Source organism: Parasteatoda tepidariorum, chromosome 3, assembly GCF_982258835.1.
Source record: "Parasteatoda tepidariorum strain Cologne lab strain chromosome 3, Ptep-v5.0, whole genome shotgun sequence".
Taxonomy (NCBI): domain Eukaryota; kingdom Metazoa; phylum Arthropoda; class Arachnida; order Araneae; family Theridiidae; genus Parasteatoda; species Parasteatoda tepidariorum.
Window position 1 is genome coordinate 78,774,770 of NC_141757.1, and position 23,177 is coordinate 78,797,946.

Genomic DNA, 23,177 nt, shown 5'->3' on the forward strand with positions numbered 1-23,177 from the left:
AAAGCAAGCATGTCTTTATAAATTTAAAAATTCTATTTTATTTCCAGCTCGTAAATAGGATTATTGAAACTTATACTTAAAGCATTAAAATATAATAAAAATTGTGAGTGAATAATACTTCTGTAACTTAGAGTAAAAAAGAATAAATTAAATTAAAAAAACGATGTCAACAACTGACAATATGTTCATTAATCTAACTATTCGAAAGAAAAAAAAAATCGAACTTTTACAAGTGATTAAACTCGAAATCAATCTATTAATGAATGGGAAGAAAAACATTTCTCTGTAGTTGGCACTATTTGCTGAACGTAATGAATGTTACATAATATACACAAAATTATTTACTAACCTCAACTATTTTTCAGGAAACTTAAATTATGTTTCCAATAACATTTAAAATTTTAACGTTGTTTTTTTTTTTTTTATATTACACATTAATTTTAATAAGAATGCATTAAAGAGTATTTCATTATACCGTCAGGTAGGGCGACTTTGTGCAGGATTTCGCAGTTTTTGAACTTTGACATGTAAAAAAACTAGGTTAATTCAAACTTTAGTAAAATTTATCGATATTATATTCATAACTGGACTCACATGAGTGAATTTGATCAACATTGGCATTATTTGTATGTAATATTTGCAAATAATAAGTCAAAACATACCTTGCGCAAAGTAGCCCCCAAATGGGGCTACTTTGTGCAGCGATAGAAATTCAGTTTAATAATCATGTTTTTAGTATAATCTAATATATATAATTCTCTTACGTGGCTCCCAAATTTTGGCTGTATTTCTTTTCCGCCGGTGGCAACGTTTGATTTGTTTTGTTTACGTTACTATTTCTCTTACACGGCGACAAAAAAAAGCCTCATTACAGCTCCCCGAATGGCAACGCTAGAAAATCGACCAATGATGGCCGCTAAAAATGTCACATGCCAAATCTAGCTGAGGTGGCTCAATATATAGCGCTTTTAAAAACAGAAACTGAAATAACCAGAGAGCATCAGCTGCGGCAATCTCATACTATTAAGCTAGGCAAAAGTGAGTAGTCTTTGTCGATAGATCTCTATTCTAGTATTTTGTCGAAAGCTCTTTTTTTCACGAATTTATTTGACAATTTTTTATTTATATCACGAATTATACTATAGCACATTTCTAATTGGTTTAACGAATTACATGTCATTTATTTGAATTCAAATTTATTTTAATGACTTAGTATTTACTAAAAAGATGTAATTTTTTTAAAAAAAAAAAAAGTTTTTATATGGATTTGAATGATTGTTTTGAATTCTTAGAATTTTGTGCATTTGCAATGTACCTAAATTAGTAGTGAGCGAAGCGAACTTGGTTTGCGAAGCGAACCATATAAGATTGTGTAGCAATTTTCGGGGGTTGGCGAGTGGTCGCGAGCAGGGGGCGCAGCCCACTAGTATTGATATAAAATTGTTAAAAAAGTTAATTGTTGACATTTTTAATAACAAAAACATCAAGATATGTAAAGATATTAGTTTTAAAATAATTTTCAGTGTTGAAAAACCATTTTTTATTAAGAATTTTTTCTTAAAAAGAATGTTTATTTCAAAATTTTTGAGTTTATACAAAAGGAAACCATATACATTTTTGAACATTGAAATGGATGAAATTTCAAAAATAATAATTATTACATATTCATTAACATTTATAATATTGATAAATTTGAACAAAACATGCTTGAATGAACATGACAGAACTTGCTCTTCAGTTTCTGTCAAAATCACCTGATGTCCTATAAAATATATTTTTATGTGTTAAATCTTTTGATGAATTCATTAGAAAAATCTTTGTAGAAGAAAAATAATAGTTTACTGGCACGTTTCACGTGTTTCTTGTGAATTTTATTAGAGATAGTATTTCTGTGGATTTTGTACTTCCGAGAAGCTTCTGCAATCGACATACCACCAGCAACTGCTTGCAAACATTGTTGCAGCTTTTCTAAAGTGTAAACTGAATAACAGCACTTGAAAAGTGCCAAATTCGAATTTGCACGAAGTAGCCCCACTGCATAAAGTAGCCCCACATGACGGTACTCTATTCAATTTTTTTGCTTCCAAAAATTCTATTTGCAAGTTAAATGTTTTGTCATAAGACAGTAATAATAAAAACTACAAAATGTTATATATTCTAATTTATAAGATTATAAAGAGGGGAGAACAAATGTCCTTCTCAATCAGAGATGCAAACTTGTTCTGCTGAATGGGCTGAATGGGAATTTTTTTTTCCAGTGGTAGCATAATTTATCATTTAATGTTTGATTCTTATAGTTTATTTAAATTTGATACAAAATTATCTTTCCCGCCACTACGTATATATAATTCGAAATTTCGCGTGAAACACAATTACATTTCAGACATCTCGTGGTAAGCATTTTATCCAAGACTTAGCAAGTTTTAGTTTTTAACCACTTGATAAAATATTTCCGAGAAGTCTTAGCAGTTGGCATTCCTGCATATAGGCACCACTTCTAGAAAATAAACGCAGATAACGCTAACTAATAATTTAAGTACAATACATTTATTTGAATATTGGAAAATATTCCTTGCAATCAAAAAACAAAATCCTTGTTGTACACGTTGTTCACTAAAATATACTATCGGCCATTAAAATTGCTACACCGCAGGAAGGAATGCAAATAACAGAATGATATTTGTTGGGTACATACATTATAGTTGAAAGAACAAGTGATTAAATTTTCAGGATATTTGGATGTATAGATCTTGCCGAATCAGTACTCAGAGTAGCCTCCCCTGGTTATATCCCCTGGTTAGCCTAACTATATAGTTGTCGAGAGAGGCAAAGGCACCTCCTATTTTTAGTATTTCACAATTTTGTAGAAGTGATTCCCACCATGGGTAGCGGAAATCGTTTATGGAAGGATTTAAGCTCATTTACAACAGGGGCATTTTAAATCAACTCAACAGATTCCGAAAACGTTTTTCATCAAAGAGATTTTAACACCTGATGTAATCGAAGATTTACAAGCATTTTAGGACAGATTAATTAGTCTAAGCTAGATTGGGACACCCCATGGTTTTCGCATTTCTCTGTCCACTGGTTATCACCAAAGATCTATAACTCTCCTTAATGAGATTTAATTCATTTCCTACTTGGATAATTCCCCTTTTAGAACGATTGCAATCTTTCAATGTGATATAAGAGGAGAAACAAATTGCTTATCTTGTCTCTTTGAAAAAATAATGTGAAAAAATAATCTCTGTGAAAAAATAATTTTATAGATTTATTTAGGAATCATGCATTCTCTGCATTATGGTCTTTCCTTTAAATGTTGAATGCTTTTTTTAATTCTGCCCTAACACAAAATAATAATAATAAATTAAATAAAATTACTAGGTAAAAATAAAATCGTTGATGTTGATCGATTTTGCACTTTTTTGAAATAATGCGCAGATGGCATTCGCCAAACTTGTCCTTTTCGCTCCAGCTGCGATACTGAAGACACCATTGCAAACAACAGCTGCGGCAACGTTTGAACAATGGTATGTGCACTACAGGTCGGCAGGCGACAACTCAAAATTTGCATACTCAAAACACGTTTTACAGTATCTCACAGTATCACTTTTGCTAATTTTCGCATTTTCCTATCTTTAATTTTGCCGTTGCAATTATCATCCATCTTTAGCAATTGCCTAATACTGAGTTATTTTTTCCCCCTTCCATTTTTAAAACTCGATTTCGCTTGACAAATTATACACAAAAAATAGTTTTTAATAATCATTACTATTTATTTTATTAATTTTTTTTTCTAATAATGATTAATATACTTCGAACTGTAACTTACTTTGAAGTTTTAAGAATAGATAAATATTTTACGTATTCTTAAACAATGTGATTTTAAGACAATGTGACAATATCCGAAATTTAAATGAAATCCGACGAATAGCTCCTTTATAATGAACAAAGAAAGAAAAAAGTTTTGCTGTTTTAGATTTTGATATCTTAGTAACTATTAGATCGATTTCGTTCAAATAATGGATTATTTTTTTTTTACTTAAAGTTACTGCAATCAAATCTCTGTATCAAATATCTTTCAATTTTTTTTAATGAATTGACATAATATACATAGTTGTTTTGGCTCGATTATCAAGCATTATTTTTTTATGTAAGCACAACATGTAAGCTTTCACAACACATTTTTTTTTAAATTATTAAAAATTGAGGAAATTAAAAATATCAATAAGTTATTAAAATTTAAAAAAGTAAAAAAAAATGCAAAACATAGAGTTTACCACTTTGAAGGTCACAATTTTTAAAAAAATTTTCATTACGAATAAACAATATTATTTAAAATTTGTATGGTTTGCAGTTAATTGTGGGTGCCATCTTTAATTTCATTTATTTCAATGTATTTTTAAGCATGAGAATATAAACTACGTCCATTTATTAGTATCTATTTTATGTAAAAGTACCCCATTTTATTTGCATGGACTCGATCATCTTTTTCTTTGATGTCTTTCGTCTGTGCTTTTGTTGCGATTGTTACTGTGTGGTACCGATTAACAAGGAACAAAACGAATCAACTTTTTTCGACTCATATTGCGTTTTGAATACTCCTGCATTTGTCTTGCGTGTAAATTTCACAATTATTATGCAAAGGAAATTGTTATCAATACAAATATTTATTTACTTTAATCTAATAGGTAAGTATTTTTCATTTTCTAAAATGTAAAACTTGTTCTAGTAGGTTTTGATCGTCTGTTATGTTTTATATGGGCAATAACGGGAGATCTTACGGTGTTAAATAATGTGAAAAAAATATCCTTAAATTATATTAACTGATGCATAATATATAATTTGTTCATTAACAAAATCTTAATTTTACTTTATTTAAGAAAGTTACCCTCACTTGCAAATCTATTCTAGACAAGAAACATTAACTCTAAAAATGAAAAAAAAGAACTCTAAAAATGAAAAAGAGAATTTTATACTTTTAAGTAAAATGATATTTTTTTAGCAACCTTAAATTATAACAAGATTCGCAATTTCAATTTCGTACTTAATTTTTAGTGTGGAGTGAAAATAAAATTCTTGACATTAATAAATAAGAAAAATATAAAATAATAATAATAATAAATAAGTAAATAAAGTAGTTTTTTTATCGAAACTTATTTTGCATTAATTCACTTCGAAAGTTGTAAATAGTTTAGTTTTTGATTGTAATTAAAAGCTTATAACGCAAAATTCAATCAATAATTGTATGTTTTTTAAATTTTTTTTTAACAATAATGTAGTGTTTTTAATAAAAAATTATGAAAAGCAATTTCTAGTTAAATGCTTCTTATTAAAAGTAAATGCCGATGCTTTTTAATTGCCTACACAATTTTGAATTGAAATCATATGTGCTTTTTCAATATTATTTTAACCTTTTAACTACGTAATTAGCCACTAATGCTATTTACGTAGACCGTGAAACTAAAATTCAAGGTACTTCATCAACTTTGGGCTTTTACGGTGAGATTTAAAATGTATCTTTAAAGTAAATAAGTAATTGAATTTACAAGAGAACGATGTCGCAAAACGTTTTAAGAAACAATGTAATATATATATATATATATATATATATATATATATATATATATATATATATATATATATATATATATATATATATATATATATATATATATATATATATATATATATATATATATATATATATATATATATAATAAGTAATTTTCTACTTCTCTTTTGTTATTATTCTGCAACTTTTTCCATGTTTTCTCTACATTTTGTGCTTATATATATATATATATATATATATATATTCTTCTTATTTATTATGACTTTGTTCGTCAAGCTAGCTTTACGTTATTCATAGATAAAGAAAAACACATTTTTAACCTCAAAATTTTGCCTCAAAAATTTCATATTTAGTTATATCCATTAGGGCTAAATTATGTTTTTGTTACGAAATGATTTTTAGTTTGTCTTTTCTATTTCTAAGGATTTTACAGTCTCAGAGAACATGAAATTCACAGAAAAAATATTTTTTATCTTTAATTACTTGACGTTGTAGAATTTAACCTCAATTTGGTGTTTTTAACTCATATGATACTACGATTTCTGTGTCCCGTGTTTAGCGCTCTGCATAAACTCGTTTCATATAGGGGACTTTAGTAGTGTTTGATTCATTATAATTATTAAAATAAAATTTCTTTTTCTTAATATGAAGTATGTTGATATATTTAATAAATATAAATTAAACAATATTTACAATATGGCAAACTCTTCTTAAAAATACAATTAATTAGCAAGAATAATTTTAAAGAAAGAATAGTATAAGCCCATCTCCTATAATATTTTGCTATTTTATAATGTCATTTATAGAATAAATTATATTAGAAGTAATATGCTATTTTGAAAATAAGATATATTAGCGACAAATTCTTCAGAGACATGCATTCAAATTCTGAAATGAATACATTACAGAAAATTAAAATGTTCTTATTTTTATTTTCAGTGAAATGTTCAACAGGTCAAGATGTAAAAACATGGAGATCTAGTATGAATTTTAATGATGTACGTAACTGGAAAAATGGCAGAATACCATGTTCTAACCAGAAAGTAATATTTCCTTCTGAAACACCTGTCGCAATTTTCATGCCTGAAGTTTTGCAAGTGTCTGAAATGGTAAGGTGCAGCTTTTATTAGATAATGTCGTTCTCAATACTAAGTTTTCCAATTAGGATAAAATTTAGATTCTTTCTTGACTATTTAATTACTGGATAGAGCCACGGTGGCTTGTAGGATTGAGCGCTAGCCAATGGAGTGGCGCGAGTAGCGGTGAAGACTGCTCCCTATTCGATGTCAGTCTCACGTCGACCACAGTGCTGCCTTAAGTTAATCCCTATTGTAAACGAATCGTGATGTAGAGTCCTCTTACCATCGGACGATTCTTGGGTGATTTTCGTTTTTTTCCTCTCCGTCTAACGCAAATGCTTGTCAGTTTCATAGAAGAGTCTACTACGAAGGCGAGGTTGTCCCAATACCTGATCTAGGAGTTCCTTTATCTTCTGGGTTCAATTCAAAATTACAAAGCTGCGAATTTAAACACCGATATCTGTAAACCCTGTCTAGATCAGCTGTTCAACACCAGTAATAAAATAAAAAGGTACTGGAGAATAATTGAATTAAGATGTACTTCTTAATTTTCTAAATGATTTATTTTCTTTCTGAAATTAATCATAGGATTTTAATGATTATTGACTAATTCTTTATTTTAGCTTCTACCAATGAATGGAGAGCTTGTGTTTCCTGAAAATGCTGTTTTAAAAATTGGCGGTGGTTTGGAGAAAGGACAATGTCCCAATGATGGTAAGTCCATTACAGAAAAAATGACAATAGTTAACTTCTATCAATATGTTCCAAGGAAACGTTTCTACTGTTGGTATCCGTATCATATCCTGATGATGACAGAATCATAATGCAAACAGTTTCGTCCGATATAGTACTTTTTTCCTTTGAAAAGTGTTGCTCAACATATTTATATCTGTAACTTAAGAACGGCAGAATCATGATTGCAAACGATTTTGCCAGATTTAGAACTCTTTTTTACAAAATATTCTTCTACCCGAAAAACATAGGTAAAAATTAATCGTATAAATATGAACATATGATGTTGTGTATGTTCGTATAAATATGAGCATGTAATGTTGTCACCGGAAATAATCTTTTTTTCGTTTCTTTTCTGAAGTAAGTTTGGTTCCATAATCTTCTAGAAAACAAGGAGTCGATTTGGTTTAATTTTCAGATTTCATAACTATTCGGATAAGTATTCTTGTGTAATATTAACTGAATCTGAATAGTTGATATCATGACCAAACTGCATTGAAAACTTAAATATAGATAAAAATAAGAAAAGAAGACAAGAATTTCTTTTAAATCCTTAAGCTAATTTTACACTATCAGAAAAATCAGCTCAAAATTGAACCATAATATCGGTACCCAGAACCATAATTAAGTACAAGTTTGATGCAACTTTAAGGAAGTGTTAAATTGAACATGGTTCCCTCAATCGCACTAGTTCAGGGATGGCGAACCTTTATGCTCCAGCGTGCCATTTTTTCTAAAAAATTGTTTAATGAGGCCATAGACGTGCCCGTCAAATAATTTGACTTCGTGATTATTGGGAAAATAATAATACTAAATACTATCAACTCAAAACTCTTTATTTACTATGAAAAATAATACATTTTGCAATGTCTCAGTTGCATGCGCAATTCAACTTAAAGTAACATCAGTGTGACTTCTGTTGTTGCAGATTAGATGACAAATAACTTATATTAGGTTGTAAGATGTTAGTTCAAGCATTACTGTTAATTTTTTGCTAGTTATTTATTGTTAGCAGGTTTTTTATGCTTATTAATTGTTTTTTGGCATTAATTGTTAATTATTTCGTTAAAATTTTTTTATTTTTTGTTTGTTTATTGTGAATTTTAATTTAATTGTTAATATGCTTAATGAACTTTGTCATGGGTGGCGTCCTCAAAATATTGTGTCACGTGCCATTTAGGGCACGCGTGCCATTGGTTCGCCATCCCTGCACTAGTTGAATCACAGTTATGTCTAATTGAACAAAAGAATTATGATTGAATTGTACAATTCTATGGTTCAATTTGGCTTCTTTTTAAGTCAGCAGTAAATTTGGATAATATTATGGTTTAATACGATCCTAAATTTCTAATAGTGTGCGACAAAAGGATAAAATCTCTTTCAATAATTCAAATTTATAATAAGTTTCACAAAAAAAAAATTTGAAAATGGCCAATTTTGCGCTTTTTTAAGTTTGGAGTAAATTTGGACAATATTGTAGTTTAATACGAAAACGATAGAAAATTTTTAGAGAAAATGATAATTTATTTTAAATCCTGAAACTCTTTGAAAAATCAGCTAAATGCTTTAACCATTATATTGGCACATAGAACAATAATAATGTGCAAGTTTGGTGCAACTTTAAGAAAATGTTAAGTTTAAACATATTTCCGTACGAATTGGAATTACTCATGTCGTCTAATCAAATGAAAGAATAATGATTAAATTGAACGATACTGCGGTTCAACTTAACGTCTTCTTAAGTTGGCAATAAATTTGGACTATATTGTAGTTTAATACAATAAAAAATTTTTTTAACTGTGTACGATAAGGAATAAAATCTTTTTCGATAATTCAGAAATATAACAAATTTTATCGATAATTCAAACATATAACAAAATTATAAAATCTTTTTTTCTCCTAAAACTAAAAGAACTAATTTTTTTTTATTCATACATTAGATGCTGAATTTATACCAAGGATGGACTTTTGGTATGATCCTAGCAACTGGAATATAACTTCGAGCCGTGCATTCCCTAAAAAAGTGTCCACCCGGAATTCTGCTGTACCTCACGCCTTCCAAATTCCTTGCCCAATGGATGAGGCTTGGTTCCCAGCAGATACAACATTCCGAGCTCATGTAATTTATCCAATGACACGGGTATCAAAAATTTACATTGGTAACAAGGATTCTTACCAAGTAAGCTAATGAGGCTGTTTAGAAAACTATAGAATAAAGTTAAATATCTATACAATAATATTTATGAATCTATCTAAATATTTAGGGGGGAGGATTTAAGACTGCATCATTTCTCATAATTTAAATATTGTTTTTTAAAGCAAAATATTTCCTCTTTTCTTCTCCAGAATGTTTTTTTTTATTCAAATCATTATCAATTTATTATTAAAATCTAAATTGTCTGAGTTTAGTTGAATACAGAATATTTCTATTTTAAACGTCCGAAGTTTTTGCAATGTATGTTGAGTGACAAAAAAAAATTGAAAGAAAAACTGAAAAGAAAAAATTTCTTTTCAGTTGGCCAAACGGAATCGTTTTTTTTTTTCGATAATTCGATAAATAAAATGATTTGATCACGGCTCTTCTTCTGCACAATTTTTTTTTCCTCGCATTCTTCTACAATCTCGACGAAAGCGTAGAAACATCTTTTTTTTCCCAATCCAAATCAAACAAAAAACATCAATCAACAAAAATCAACAAAAAACGAATCAATAAATGGCATTACATCATTGATTGAAAAGTCATCCTTGAAAACTTTTACACAGTGATTGTAAAGAAAAAAACTCAAATTTATATAAATCTAGTAGTGAAATTAGAGTCAAAAAATATTCTAAACTAAATTCAGTGGGCACGACAGCCTGTGGAGGGCCAGAGCCTACTGCTCACATCCCAGTTTTCTTGACCTTTGGGGTACAGGGTGCAGGAGAAGAGGTTCCGGTTGGATGAAAGGCTGAACAAGAAATCCCCAAGCATGCGTTTTACTCATTTTATCGGCCCACTGAATGGATGAATAGCTTAGTCAAACTTCCCAGCTCCGAGGATAGAACCCAGGATCTGTGTCGCGGGAGTACGATGTGCTACTCGGAGATCTGGATTTATAATCATTAAAATTTGAACTCCCACTTATAATTTCAACAAGGAGGTGTAAATTCTTTTCAAATATGTATTCTTTGCATACTTTTTAAAAATTGCTTAAATGTAACATATTTTTATTAAAATTGTACTTACAAGTTTATTTTTATGAACTAGGAATATAACCAAGACAAGTTTGATATGCTAATAAGGAGTGATACAGGAAAGTTGCTTTTTCCAGATTTTCCGAGATTCCGGATCTCAGAATCTACGTGCACTGATGTAACTGGATGCGAATGTGGAAATGAGGGCCATGAGGTACTTGTAAAAATGTCACACACATTTAGCATGAATAACAGTAGGGTGTTCTAGAACTCTGAACTAAAATATAGTGTTTGGTTAAATAAAATAAAAAAACTTACTTGCAGCCTATATTGAGTAATTAAAACAAAAAGACGTACTAAAAATCATACACATTGTGTCCCGTAATGTCCAGATGTCCATCTTTAACCCTTTCCTGTCCACTGATTTTATTAGAGCAAATTAAAGAAAAAAAAGGTATTAACGAAAATATAAATTATATTTTAATTCAATAAACAAAACACTAGGAGCTGGAAGATTAATCAGTTGGAATATTCAATGAATCTTTCCAATTGAACTATATCATAAATTTCTTGTTCAACCGAACTACTGAGCTACTACTGTTTTGTACTACTGAGCAGAAAGCGTAGAGGATTAAACTTAGAATTCTTGTCAAAAGATAAATAAAAAAGTATACATATGAGGGATCACTAATAAATGTTTTAGTGATATCCACCAAATTAATGCTGAGAAAAGCGGAACTGAAAATATTAAATCATGTTTGATTGTCTGATGAAACTTGGAAGAGTTTCTACCAACCAATCGCTTTACTTTTTTTGTTTTCTTCAGCAATCAAACAAGTTTCGTGCTTTTAGTCTCACCTTCTTCAGTAATCATTCGTTAGACTTATATAGCGTTTCTGTTTTCTCCTGAGTGAAATATTAATTTAAAACTCTTAATGCTTGCCCATTTTTTATGTTATTTTTCCTTCAACAATATTTGTTGCAAGGCTCTATTAGTGTTATATGATTAAATATTGATGCATACTTCTCATCACAATCCTAAATATGAGATTCTGATAAAACTGTATTGATTACAGTTTTATTTATTACTTCAGCCTTTACCTAAATTACAGAACGTTGGCCATAATAAAAGATTTTAAGGGACCGTTTGATATGATATGCGTCAGTTAAAATTATGTATTTCATTGAAACATATTTTTTTTTAATTTATAAGCATCTTACTATCCACAGTTATCAAACTTAAGTTTAAAACTGCTGAAAGATAACATAATCACTACAAATTTTTTTAGGTTCTACCAACAATTTGCAAATTTGAGGTGCCATGCCCGGAACTTTCTTGTTCAGACCCGATTAAGGTAGTTGGACATTGTTGTCCTATGTGTGGTAGGTTTTTTTTTCTCTCATTTTTTTTCTTTCAAAAAAGTAATAATAAAATAACTTTTTTTGAACAACTTTAATTTTCATTTCATTTTACTTTCATGTGCAAAATATAGCTGCCAAAATAACTTTCAAATATGAATGGAGTTTTAAAATGGATGGTCTTATGCAAATGTATGATAAATACTTAACTACAGTAAGTATAAAGTTTTACAGAAAAATTTATTTTATCATGTTATTCTGCACTTATCAGATATTTTTTTTCTACTTAATACATTGTTACATAATTTTTAAATATTCTTATGAACACGGAACCTGTCTGATTCAGCCCACAAAAAATATTAGGAAATGATATATATCTTCCTGGTAACAGATATCAAATAATGCAAATTTGTGAAAGAAACTATACGAGATCCTTTTTCAACTCTTTTTTTCGTATTACTTTCATTGTAAAATTATTTTTAAATGTTCTTACTAACTAGCAACAGTACCTGTCTGATACGACTTACAAAAAATACCTGAAAAATTACGTATCCTTCTGTTAATATATATAAAATAATGACGATTTGTGAGAGAAATATGGCAATTGTAGCCTCCAAAAATTGTATTTCCCGATAGAAAGAAATCTGTCGGTTAAGCGGTGAAAGTTACCGACAGCCAGCAGATAAAATGTTTTGGGTTTACATAAGGGTTTGCCATCACTTTTACATGTACTAAAGATGAAAGCAGGCTTACCGTTGAATCAGCAGTAAAATGCCATCAGTGGGCCAACACCTTTGAACTCAGCAGTTGCCGCTTAAATTAACTAAGAGAACGTTATTACCCATTACATTTTGACTTGCAATTAGCTGATTGTCGTCACTGAATCAATCGGTGGCGAAAAGAGGTCATTGACTTTTAAGTATAAAAAAAATTCACAGCCTGATGATCAGTATCGAGTCGAGAAAGAGAGAAGCATAGCACATTGAAGAAAGGCATTAAATAATAAAAAATTAAAGAGTCTAAGTAAAAAGAAAGAGGAGGAAAAGGTAGTAAAAAGAGAGTAATGTTTAGAAATACTTTTCAATTTATTTCGAAAATCAAACAACAATACCGAAAATTTCAGAGAGGATTTACCTCGATGATAATGCATAAAAATTTAAGGATGTTTTTATTTTTTACTTATTGAAAGAATTGATACATTACTGTTTGAGAATGTTTTCAATAATTAACGTATTTTAGGGAATTTGTGAATGGGAAAGAAATTATCCAATTTATTTTTACTTTGCACATGGTTTGCTATGAAAAATAGAAGAGAAAATTAAAATTGAATATGAAAGTGGTATATATCTGAAACAAATCTGAGTGGTGCTTCTCAGGAAGCGCCATTCATATATTGAGCTTCAAATATGTCATTATTTTTTTCCTAATAAAATATTTTGTAATTTAAAAATAACTATTTTTTTAACTCGTCTTTTTTAAATATTTAACATTCCTTATTTACAAAATAATTTGTTTTATAAATATTTTAGGAAAAATTCCAACAGGTTGAGAGTTTTACTTCAAAACTATCAACCGGACATATTCAGTCAATTTTTGTTGATATTTCTCCTGGGAAACAATTAGCGAATGAAGTTGTTCAGATTATTTTCGATGCTTTAGAGACAGGTACGAAAACGTTTATTTATAAGATTTAATTTAGCATATAACATATTCTTCTATCACTGTTCTAATTTATTTTATTATATGCAAGAATTTCGAAGAATTATTATCAATTGTATATTTCAGTTAATCAATCAATTTTAACTCAATTAACTTGCTACGAATTATTACATTAAACTTATCACTACTGAAACAGTATGACCATTTCTGACTTGAGCCACCAAATATCAATTAACTAACCAAATTATTTTAAACTTAGATTAAAAGTCATTAGTGTGTAATAAAAATTATTAGTGGCCAGCTTCACTAGCTTACTTTAAAATTCAGAGAGAAATAAAATAGTGATGAAATACATGTTCTTGAACTAACGTAAGTTCAAATTCTTTGGAATCTAGGCTGGTAAGTTAATATACTGCTGATATAAAATATTAAAGAGTTAAAATCACATCATGTAAACCATGGGTTTGTTGCATGGCTGGAGTTCACTTGTCCTTTGAGTTGGGTTCTGATTTGTCTTCTCTTGAGTTGGTTGCGTGAAGTTTGTCTTCTGAATTTTATGTTCTTGAACTAGCGTAAGTTCAAACTCATTGGAATCTTGGCTGGTAGGTTTATATACAGCTGATATAAAATTACAAAGATTTGGAGTCACATCATGCAAGCATTGCAGGGTTGGAAATCACTTGTTTTTTGAGTTGAGTTCGAATTTGCAAGGATATAATGGTAAACGTTACTCACGAATCAACTAGATGAATAGGCTGACCACTAACAGTGATACATTAAAATTGAAGTAAGCAACAATGAATTACAAAAAAATTCTTAATTAATTTTTCTTTCAAATTTCTTAAGTGAGGCAATTGAAAATACGAAAAAAGTTTGCTTTCTTTTTTAAGCATTCATAAATAATAAGATTTTTAAAAAAATAATAATAATAACTATCAAAGTACGTATTAATAATAAATATATTAATATTCTATTAAATGATAGTTTCTTTAAGCTTTTGAATGCATTTAAACGGGTATTTTCAAAAAAATTTACGTAACAAAAAGTTAAAAATTGATTGAATTTAGTTTTCAAAATTGATTTAGTAAAAACATATTCAAAATACAATAGCAATATTTCGAAAGAAATATTATATTCTTGGAAATAGAACAATATTGACAACAATTTATTCAGGGGAATAATTTTACTTTACAAAATATTGTTATTGTAATGTAATATTTTAAAAAATAATCTAAAAAATAATCTAAAAAAAAATAATTCCAGCTTCTACCACTGGAATTAATCCTATAGGAATCCGAGAACCTAAATTGGATATGTCTACTTTGTGGAACTCAAAAGATGGTAATTATGGGAACTATACAGGTACATCAGGTAAACTTGCTTCAACAATATTATTAGGTGAACAATTTTAGTTATGGTCAGAACCGGATGAATTTTAATTTAACAAATTAACTTTATTGTTTCGGCTAGACAGTTATAGAAAAGTTACAATTCATTGTGCCGGGGAAAAAATAAGAAGAACGATTCGCATTTAATATAAAACCTTTTTTATTAGATGAATTTGGATTCTTTCTCCCAAAAGTATGTGCGGCAGTTAAAATCTTGGGGGGGAAGTGGTCTGATTAATTTTATTATGAGAGTGGCCAAAAGTTTGACCTACTAAATTTTATTTTTACAGTGTATCAATTTTCTTTATGGAACAAATTGCGCACTTAAAAAAGTCTTAAATGGGAATCCATACTCAGAGAATGATTTTTTTTAATAATCTTCAGGTAAACAAATAATTCATAACAGTTTCTATTATTTTTAAGTTGGTTAATTACCTTCCATGAATGGTTGCGAATTTTTTGAATAATAAAATATAAAAATTTTTACAATATGATTGCGCCATTTTTAATTTATAACGCAAATAAATCGTCCGAATAATTACTAAAAAAATGTAAGTTTTCAATTACAAATTTTATTAAAGTTATAAGGGTTTTTTTTTTTTAAGGATTCTTTTTAAGGTTATCGAACTATTCAATTGTTTTATTTCAAATTTTAGCATTATTTTATATTTTATTTCAGATTATTTCAAATTTTAGTTCTAGAGATATCGTTTTATAAGAAGGAAACAGTTAAAGTTTGCGTAGGAAATTTTTTAAAAAACTTCTGGAAAAACTTCACTTTTATTAATTTATTACTATTCCTATATACACTGAAGAGCCAAAAAAACTGGCATACCGGGCCTAATATCGTGTAGGGTACCAGCGAGTACGCAGAAGCGCCGCAACACGACGTGGCATGGATTCGATCAATGTGTGAAGTAGTGCTGGAGATAATTGACACCATGAATCCTGCAGGGCTGTCCATAAACCAGTGGGAGTAAGAGGGGGTGGGGATATCTTCTGAACATCACGTTGGAAGGCATCCCAAATATGTTCAATAAAGTTCATGTCTGGGGATTTTGGTGGCCAGCGGAAGTGTCTAAATTCAGAAGAGTGCCGCTGGCCACCAAAATCTCCAGACGTGAACAATAATGAGTATATTTGGGATGCCTTGCAACGTGATGTTCAGAAGATATCCCCGCCTCCTCTTACTCCCACTTATGTACATTTTACATTAATACATTTTTGTAATTTAAATACATTTTTGTAGCTGATAATGATGCTAAAAGGAAGAAAAAAATTCTTAAAGAATTCACAAGATGAACACAACTAACTACACAAGTGAAAAGAGTTTTTTCTTTATCCCCCCCCCCCTAACACTGAATTGTCATATTCTATCAGTTTGTTTTGCTAAATAGCTGTCATATTTCATATGTGTGCCTTCCGATCTATAAAATCTACAATTTTTTATGCTTTTAATGTAACGCAAGGATAAATTTGAAATAAATGATTTTAATTGATCTGATCTAATTCAATGAGTAAAACAGAGAGAATACAAAGTATTCAAATGTTGTGAAATATGTTATGCAACCATGCTTTTTTCTTAAAAATCATATCCTTTAGTATAGCCAATTATGACTATCATATCCATCTTTTTCGGTAACCAATTAGTCCACCTCGCCTTTGCGCCTCCTCATTGACTCTGTCGCCTTCGGCAGTAATGCTGTTAATGCTTGGTCCTTTCTCGCGGACTTGCTTTGCAACTTGTTTAATTTTATACTGACGATTAACTATAAAGTGAAAATTGAAGGAGGTAGAAATCGGATCCCTATTAATTCAATTTGAAATTATAATGGAAAAAATTGAAAGAGTGAAACTTGCCCACGAACTCGACATTTCGCGACTCCCTATTGTTCCACCACTATAAAATAAAAGAAAAGAAAGAAAAAGAAGAATTACTCCAACCTCATGACGATATTTCATTTAGAAGCCGAAAATTAATTAAAAAGTACGCTTTAATTTTTTAGCAAATAGGAAATTTAATGATTGAAGAAAATTGCTTTACAGAAAATAAGATTACTCATACATAAACATAACATTAAAAAAAAGTTATGTTGTCACTATTTTGACTTCAATTCTATTCATAAATGTGCAACAACATTTTAAATTTTTCACTTAAACCAAGCGTTAAAATAATATCAGGGGGGGGGGGGAATATATAAGTACGTCAAAATTAAATCGGACTACGTTACCAGGTTCCGTCTAGAGCAGTGATTCTCAACCACTGTGCCGCGGCACTTTTGTGTGCCGCCAAATTTTTAAAATGTGTCGCCAAATATTAGAAATGATACAATAAAAATTAAAATGCTTTTTTTATTACGAGTAAAGTTTAAATTAAAGAAAAGTGCATATTATGTATAATATCATATATATATATATATATATATATATATATATATATATATATATATATATATATATATATATATATATATATATATATATATATATATATATATATATACATAATATTATATATATATACATAATATTATATATATATATATATATATATATATATATATATATATATACATAATATTATATATATATACATAATATTATATATATATATATATATACTTTTACAATTTTTCCGGGCTTTAACAGCGTGAAAATCTTTGTCATCGATTGTCTTGTCTCTGACAATCTCAAAATAAGTTAAAATAAGAAGGAAGCATTTAAATTGTCTATGGCAATTTTAAAAAATGTTGAAATAAGCAGAAAATTTAATGACCATTAAAATTATTAATTAACAAAAGAAAGAAAACTAAATATGACTTTCAAACGGAAATAAAAGCTAATCATTAAAGTAAGCTATGCAATTAATAGTTATAAAGGCGAATTAGCAAAGGATAGCTAACAAAAAAATATGCTAACAATTAATTAGCAAAAAAACTAGTTACCAAGAAATCACACAAAAATAGCAATGTAGAAAAACTAACAGTTAATAACTATAGAAAACAAGTTAACAATTAATAACTAGCAAAAAAATAAATAACTGTTACCAACTAATACAAAATTAGTCGAAAGAAATAATTATCTCTTAATAAACGTGCTTTTGTTGTACATATTATTTTATTTCACATTCAAAATTATTATCACTAACTATTTAACACAGTGTATTTATTATAGGTAAGTAAACAACTTTTAAACTAATTTTTTTTTATTGTGTGCCGGCAAATCTCGAAATCGTTAAAATTGTGCCGCCACAAAAGAAAGGTTGAGAATCACTGGTCTAGAGACTCGCAGAACATTCACGTACCGCTATATAAGATATAATCAACAAACCAACAAAATATATTTGTTATCACTTTCGACAGTCATCATTAAAAAATAGTTTTTTCAAGGGTATCAGAGCAAACCAGAGGCAATTTAAAATATTAATAGTTTGAACGATGCACTTCATGATTTCAATTGTTTACAATTTGTTGTGAAAATTAAAGGTGCCTTTATCTAAATCAGAGCAGCTTTCTCTTGCTAGGTCACTTAGAGTTTGTCTAAAATAAGAACTCCTCTAGACATTCGTCGTGGCCTTTGGCGGTGGCCATGACAGACCTGTGGCTTTGGCCACGGTAACGAGGTATGACTATTTCAAGTAGGGGTGCGAGGTCACTGTTTTGGAGTGGTTTGGGCTCGGGTCGGCGTGAGAGAAGGAATCTCTTCGGTCTATTTTGTGTTAGTTCTAGAGTGAAACTACCCTCCCTAAAATGCGCCATTCTTGTTTCCATGGCACCAGACGGCCTCAGACTTTGTGGCGGGAGGAGTTCTTACCTTAGACAAACTATACGTTAGGTACTCTCTCTGTGCGAGTGTCGCATATTCGAATATTGTTTCAAAAGAATCCTGTCATCAACTCATTTTTCTACGCCCAAATGTGAGTTTTCTTGTACTCTAGATAAAAGTACAAAGAAAAAGAAAAGAAAGACAGTAGTTTGAAAGAGAAATAATTTTTTTTTTTTTTTAAGTAACGGCAAGCACTGAACTTTCGTTCTCCGCCTTAGAAGATGGCGAAAGTGATGCTCATTTATCGTTACCCAGTGGCCACCTGTGAACCAAAGTCACGGAGACGAGCAACATTACCCACGCCACACTGCCACAAATAGAGAGAGAAACATCCATGCCCAGAGCTGGATTCGAACCCGCAGCCATTGGCTTAGCAGTCAGGCACGCTAACCACTCGGCCACCTGGCCGGCGAAAGAGAAATATAGGGAAATATAGAATGCAGATAATATATTTTTGAAAATAATTATAATTTTTTGTGTTTCGGAGATTACCAGATTGCTGTTTTGTTCTGAACTAGGCACTTCTTTTAAAATATTAAATTTCGTTACAAAATTATGGTGAGGGAAATATTGTTGCAATTTTAGACCATCCGAATTAACAGTTAACTCTTTGATTTTTAAAGAGATTTCGCAGATTCACGTATCATCCTTCAGGCTCTTGTACGCAAGTTTTGAAGCAACTGCGCATGCACCTATCTCTGTAAAGTGAGCACAATTAACGCTAAAAAAATGGTAAAATACTTGACAAGTATGCGTACGAGAGCGTGAAGGATGATACGTATAACCGTATTTCTCTACTCTTACAGGAATGTCTTCTGGTTCGGTTGCAGCTGTAATTATGGCTATCATCTGCGCTATCTTAGCTATAGCTTTCTTTATTTACAAAAAGAGACAGTAAGTTCCAGGGAACATTTACGCTTTATTACTATATTAACCAATTCTATTCTTGAATTCTTGAATTCTTGCCTCTTATATCGTTCTCTTTAAGAATTCCAGGATTTTCGTTCGCAAGATTCGATTTAAGAGGAGAAAAGATTGAACTTGAGCTTGGGACCACACCACATGAAGAGTTAGAACCTGAAGAGAGTCCAAGATCTTCAAAATCAGAGGAAAAAAGTAAAGCGTTTGATAACCCAGTGTACGGCACTAATATTACAGACGAGATTGTAAGAATGAATTGATTTTTAATTATTAATTTCTTCTGTATATCAACTTATAGTTTTTAACCCCAAATTTAAAAACCTTATTAAAGTGACCGTGGTGGCAATAAATTTTTAAAATATAATTTCTATTTATTTTTGTAAAGAGAAAAAAATTTAAAATTTTTTAATATATTTCCGTATGTTCTGAAGGAAAATAAATTATGAAAGAAGATACATACCTTCAATGTCGCGAGCGACACCATTGTTGATTAATGTTTACTATGTATATATATATATATATATATATATATATATATATATATATATATATATATATATATATATATATATATATATATATATATATATATATATATATATATATATATATATATATATATATATATATATATATATATATATATATATATATTAATTTTGCAAGTAACTTATTAACTCCGAGATTAACATAATGGACGAAAAACAAAATTTAAATTATAAAATTTAAATTTATATTGAACATAAAACTAAACGCGTTTGAGGCACATATGGCTCTCTAGAGAAGTTTGTTAACAGAATGTTCGGTAAATTATTTAGCATGTATATTGTTATTGTAGTTTTCGTTGCATGCAAGTTTTTTTATATAATATTTTTAACCAAGTGATGTCATATTGAGCAAATACTTTAAAAATACTTAATAAATTATTTCCTGAAAAACTATGAACTTAATAATGTTTTATATTGTAACAAGAATTTATTAATAATATACAAGGTTCTTAACTTTAAAATAAATCAGAGACTCCACTGTTAAAAAAAACATTATTTATAATTTGCAGATGCTTAAATTATCCAACTGCACGTCAACAAAATATACGATATACCCATAGTAACTAAAATATGTTAACGCCCTTCGTTTCGGTTACCTTGTCACAAATTCTGATGTTTCGAAACATGATGCGGACAATAGGGTGCTTACACTTCAAGAAGAAGATCTCCCACACCCACATCTGTGACCCATGATGTCAGCGCCAGCTAATCTTTATCAGCAAAATGGCGTATTAAAGTTGAGCAAAGTTTCTCTACATAAGTTAGAGTGTTAATAACGTGAAATTAATTAAATATAATGCAGCATCGCATCTCGAATTTGTTGAAATGCAATTCTTTCTCGTCTATTTCGTTTACTTAACTTAGATTTATAATTTGTTTATGTATTTTATTGTAATCGTGATATATTTTTGTTTTGTGTAACTCGCAACTTCGATGCATAATTAGTTTGTTTATATTCCACATGGGTTCGTGCCTGCCTTTGTGTTTAGTCTCTGTGTAACTATTTAATGAAGGAATTGAAATCTTTAAGAAAGAATCTTTGCGAAAAATACAGAATGTGTCACTTAAGAGAATTGATACTTGACGGGTTTGGCTTTCTTGAAATAGAATGAAAAGAACAGTTAATGCCCCGTTTCAACAACAATCTGGATCGAGATACCCACTCTACGTCACTTGCAGGTATCCTGTTAAGCTGACATTTAAACTTTTTCTTAGCCTATCATAATATTGATTTGCAACTCCTATTGTGAGAAATTTTATGACTAGGATTCCAAAAATGGACATTTAGATTTGGCTCAAGAACATTTGATGCCCTTTTAGTAAAATTGAGTGATGGCTAACGTAGTTTGAACTCACGTAGTTTGATAAAGAACGTTATTTTATCAAACAAGTAGTAACTACTGCAAGAATGTGACGTGTACATATTATTATTCGCAAAGATTATAACTTTTTCAGAATTTATGATATTCATGTTTCTCACTTATGCTCTTATGTTTTAAGGCTACATCCAGTAATGAAGACAACTTAGGAGGAAAAGACTACGTAGAAAACCCAATGTTTATGATATTTGAGGACTCTGAAAAGAAGGAGAAAAGTTAGATTTTAAGAAATTGAGTAATAGCTAATAATCAAGTCTTAATAAAGATTTTTGTTGTCAGCCTACTGCTCTTTTGCACATTTTAAGCATCTTTCTTCACTTTCAAAACATCCAAGACATTTAATTTAGCATTTGAACAATTAAACTTAATTAAAAAATGAGTCATCAGTCAACGTTCAAAAAAGTAGATTTTTTTCCGAAGCAATATGAGAAATGATATAAAATTAATGCTATTAAATGGGGAAAAAAATACTCTAGAGATGTTCAAGTCAGAGGGTGAACTATATCACTTTTAACTATAATCATTCTACCAATTTTTTCAATATTGTAGTAGTTAGCCATTGAGCAAAGATTGAGTTGATGACAGCTTAGCTTAGATATTTCGATAGAGGTGTCAAAAATTACGTCACTACATGTGTACCAGCCTTTTGAAATTTTATCACTGGTCAATTAATTGCACTTGGAATACGTTTCACTTTGAAGTAAAAAAGTGTAAATAACCGGCAGCCATTGACAAGTATAAAATATGTCAATTGATTAAAAGATAATAGTCAAGTAATATAACCTTGGACTTCGATATCTATTATTTTACCACGTTTATATAAACTTGCCTTCGTGTATGTCTGTCCGGGTGGAATTTTGTAATCGATTTTAAACTAACTTCCCGACTAGCTACAAACTTCAAATTTGGCACATAGTTCAGAATTGGATGACAATGCATGAAAATGAAGAGAAAAAAGACATCCAAAGTAAAATAAAATTAAAATTTTAAAAATAAATTATTTTCGAGATTGTCTTTTGTTGTCGATTCCATTATTTCAAATTATTACGTGTCAGGTGAAAATATTTTTGTTGTCGGAGTATTTTTATTGGCTGAAAAATCACGTGGTAGGATCCAGTTTTTCCTCATTCATTTCCAGATTGTTTTGGTTGTCATCAGCATAAAACTAATGAAAGTCGTAAAGGTATTGTTTTTCTATAAGGATTTTTGTATCCCTAATTTAAAATGAAAGTTCTATTATTTGTAGTAGTCTTGACTACTCTTGACTAAGAAAAATAATCTAAATAAAAATATATATTTTTAAAAACCACGTTTTTTGTAGTGAAGAATAATAATTGAAAAGTAATAATTCTTAAAAAATATAAAATAAAAATTAAAAATTAAAAAAATTATAATTTAAAATAAAAAATTCAAAATAAAAAATAATATTTTTAAAAACCACGTTTTTGTAGTGGAGAATAATAATTAAAAAAAAAATTGAAAAACGAAAAACGTGGGGCGCATGAAATACATAACAGTACATATACACATACATATAC

The 23,177-nt window shown here is 29.4% G+C and overlaps 1 protein-coding gene across 2 annotated transcripts; it reads left to right on the forward strand.

Annotated features, from left to right (window-relative positions):
• Positions 1–4,541: 4,541 nt before the first annotated feature.
• Amnionless (amnion associated transmembrane protein) lies at positions 4,542–21,917 on the forward strand. Of its 2 annotated transcripts, none has more exons than XM_043038827.3 (12): positions 4,542–4,691; positions 6,515–6,684; positions 7,278–7,368; positions 9,327–9,565; positions 10,634–10,774; positions 11,850–11,943; positions 12,054–12,133; positions 13,449–13,584; positions 14,842–14,949; positions 19,598–19,685; positions 19,780–19,957; positions 21,761–21,917. In XM_043038827.3, the coding sequence occupies exons 1-12, from the start codon at positions 4,640–4,642 to the stop codon at positions 21,857–21,859; spliced, it is 1,476 nt and encodes a 491-aa protein (XP_042894761.2). In that variant the 5' UTR covers positions 4,542–4,639; the 3' UTR covers positions 21,860–21,917. The 2 variants fall into 2 exon arrangements, with proteins under 2 accessions (XP_042894761.2, XP_042894764.2); XM_043038830.3 differs by having other exon boundaries at positions 4,559–4,691; positions 14,842–14,940.
• The last annotated feature ends 1,260 nt before the right edge of the window (positions 21,918–23,177 follow it).

What these genes read in the sequence shown, in the direction of transcription:
- Amnionless (XM_043038827.3), top strand. Translation starts at nt 4,640, where the DNA reads ATGCAAAGGAAATTGTTATCAATACAAATATTTATTTACTTTAATCTA. An exon ending in AGGACAATGTCCCAATGATG is followed by an intron (nt 7,369 to 9,326) that starts GTAAGTCCATTA and finishes TTCATACATTAG; the next exon opens with ATGCTGAATTTATACCAAGG. An exon ending in TTTATTTACAAAAAGAGACA is followed by an intron (nt 19,686 to 19,779) that starts GTAAGTTCCAGG and finishes GTTCTCTTTAAG; the next exon opens with AATTCCAGGATTTTCGTTCG.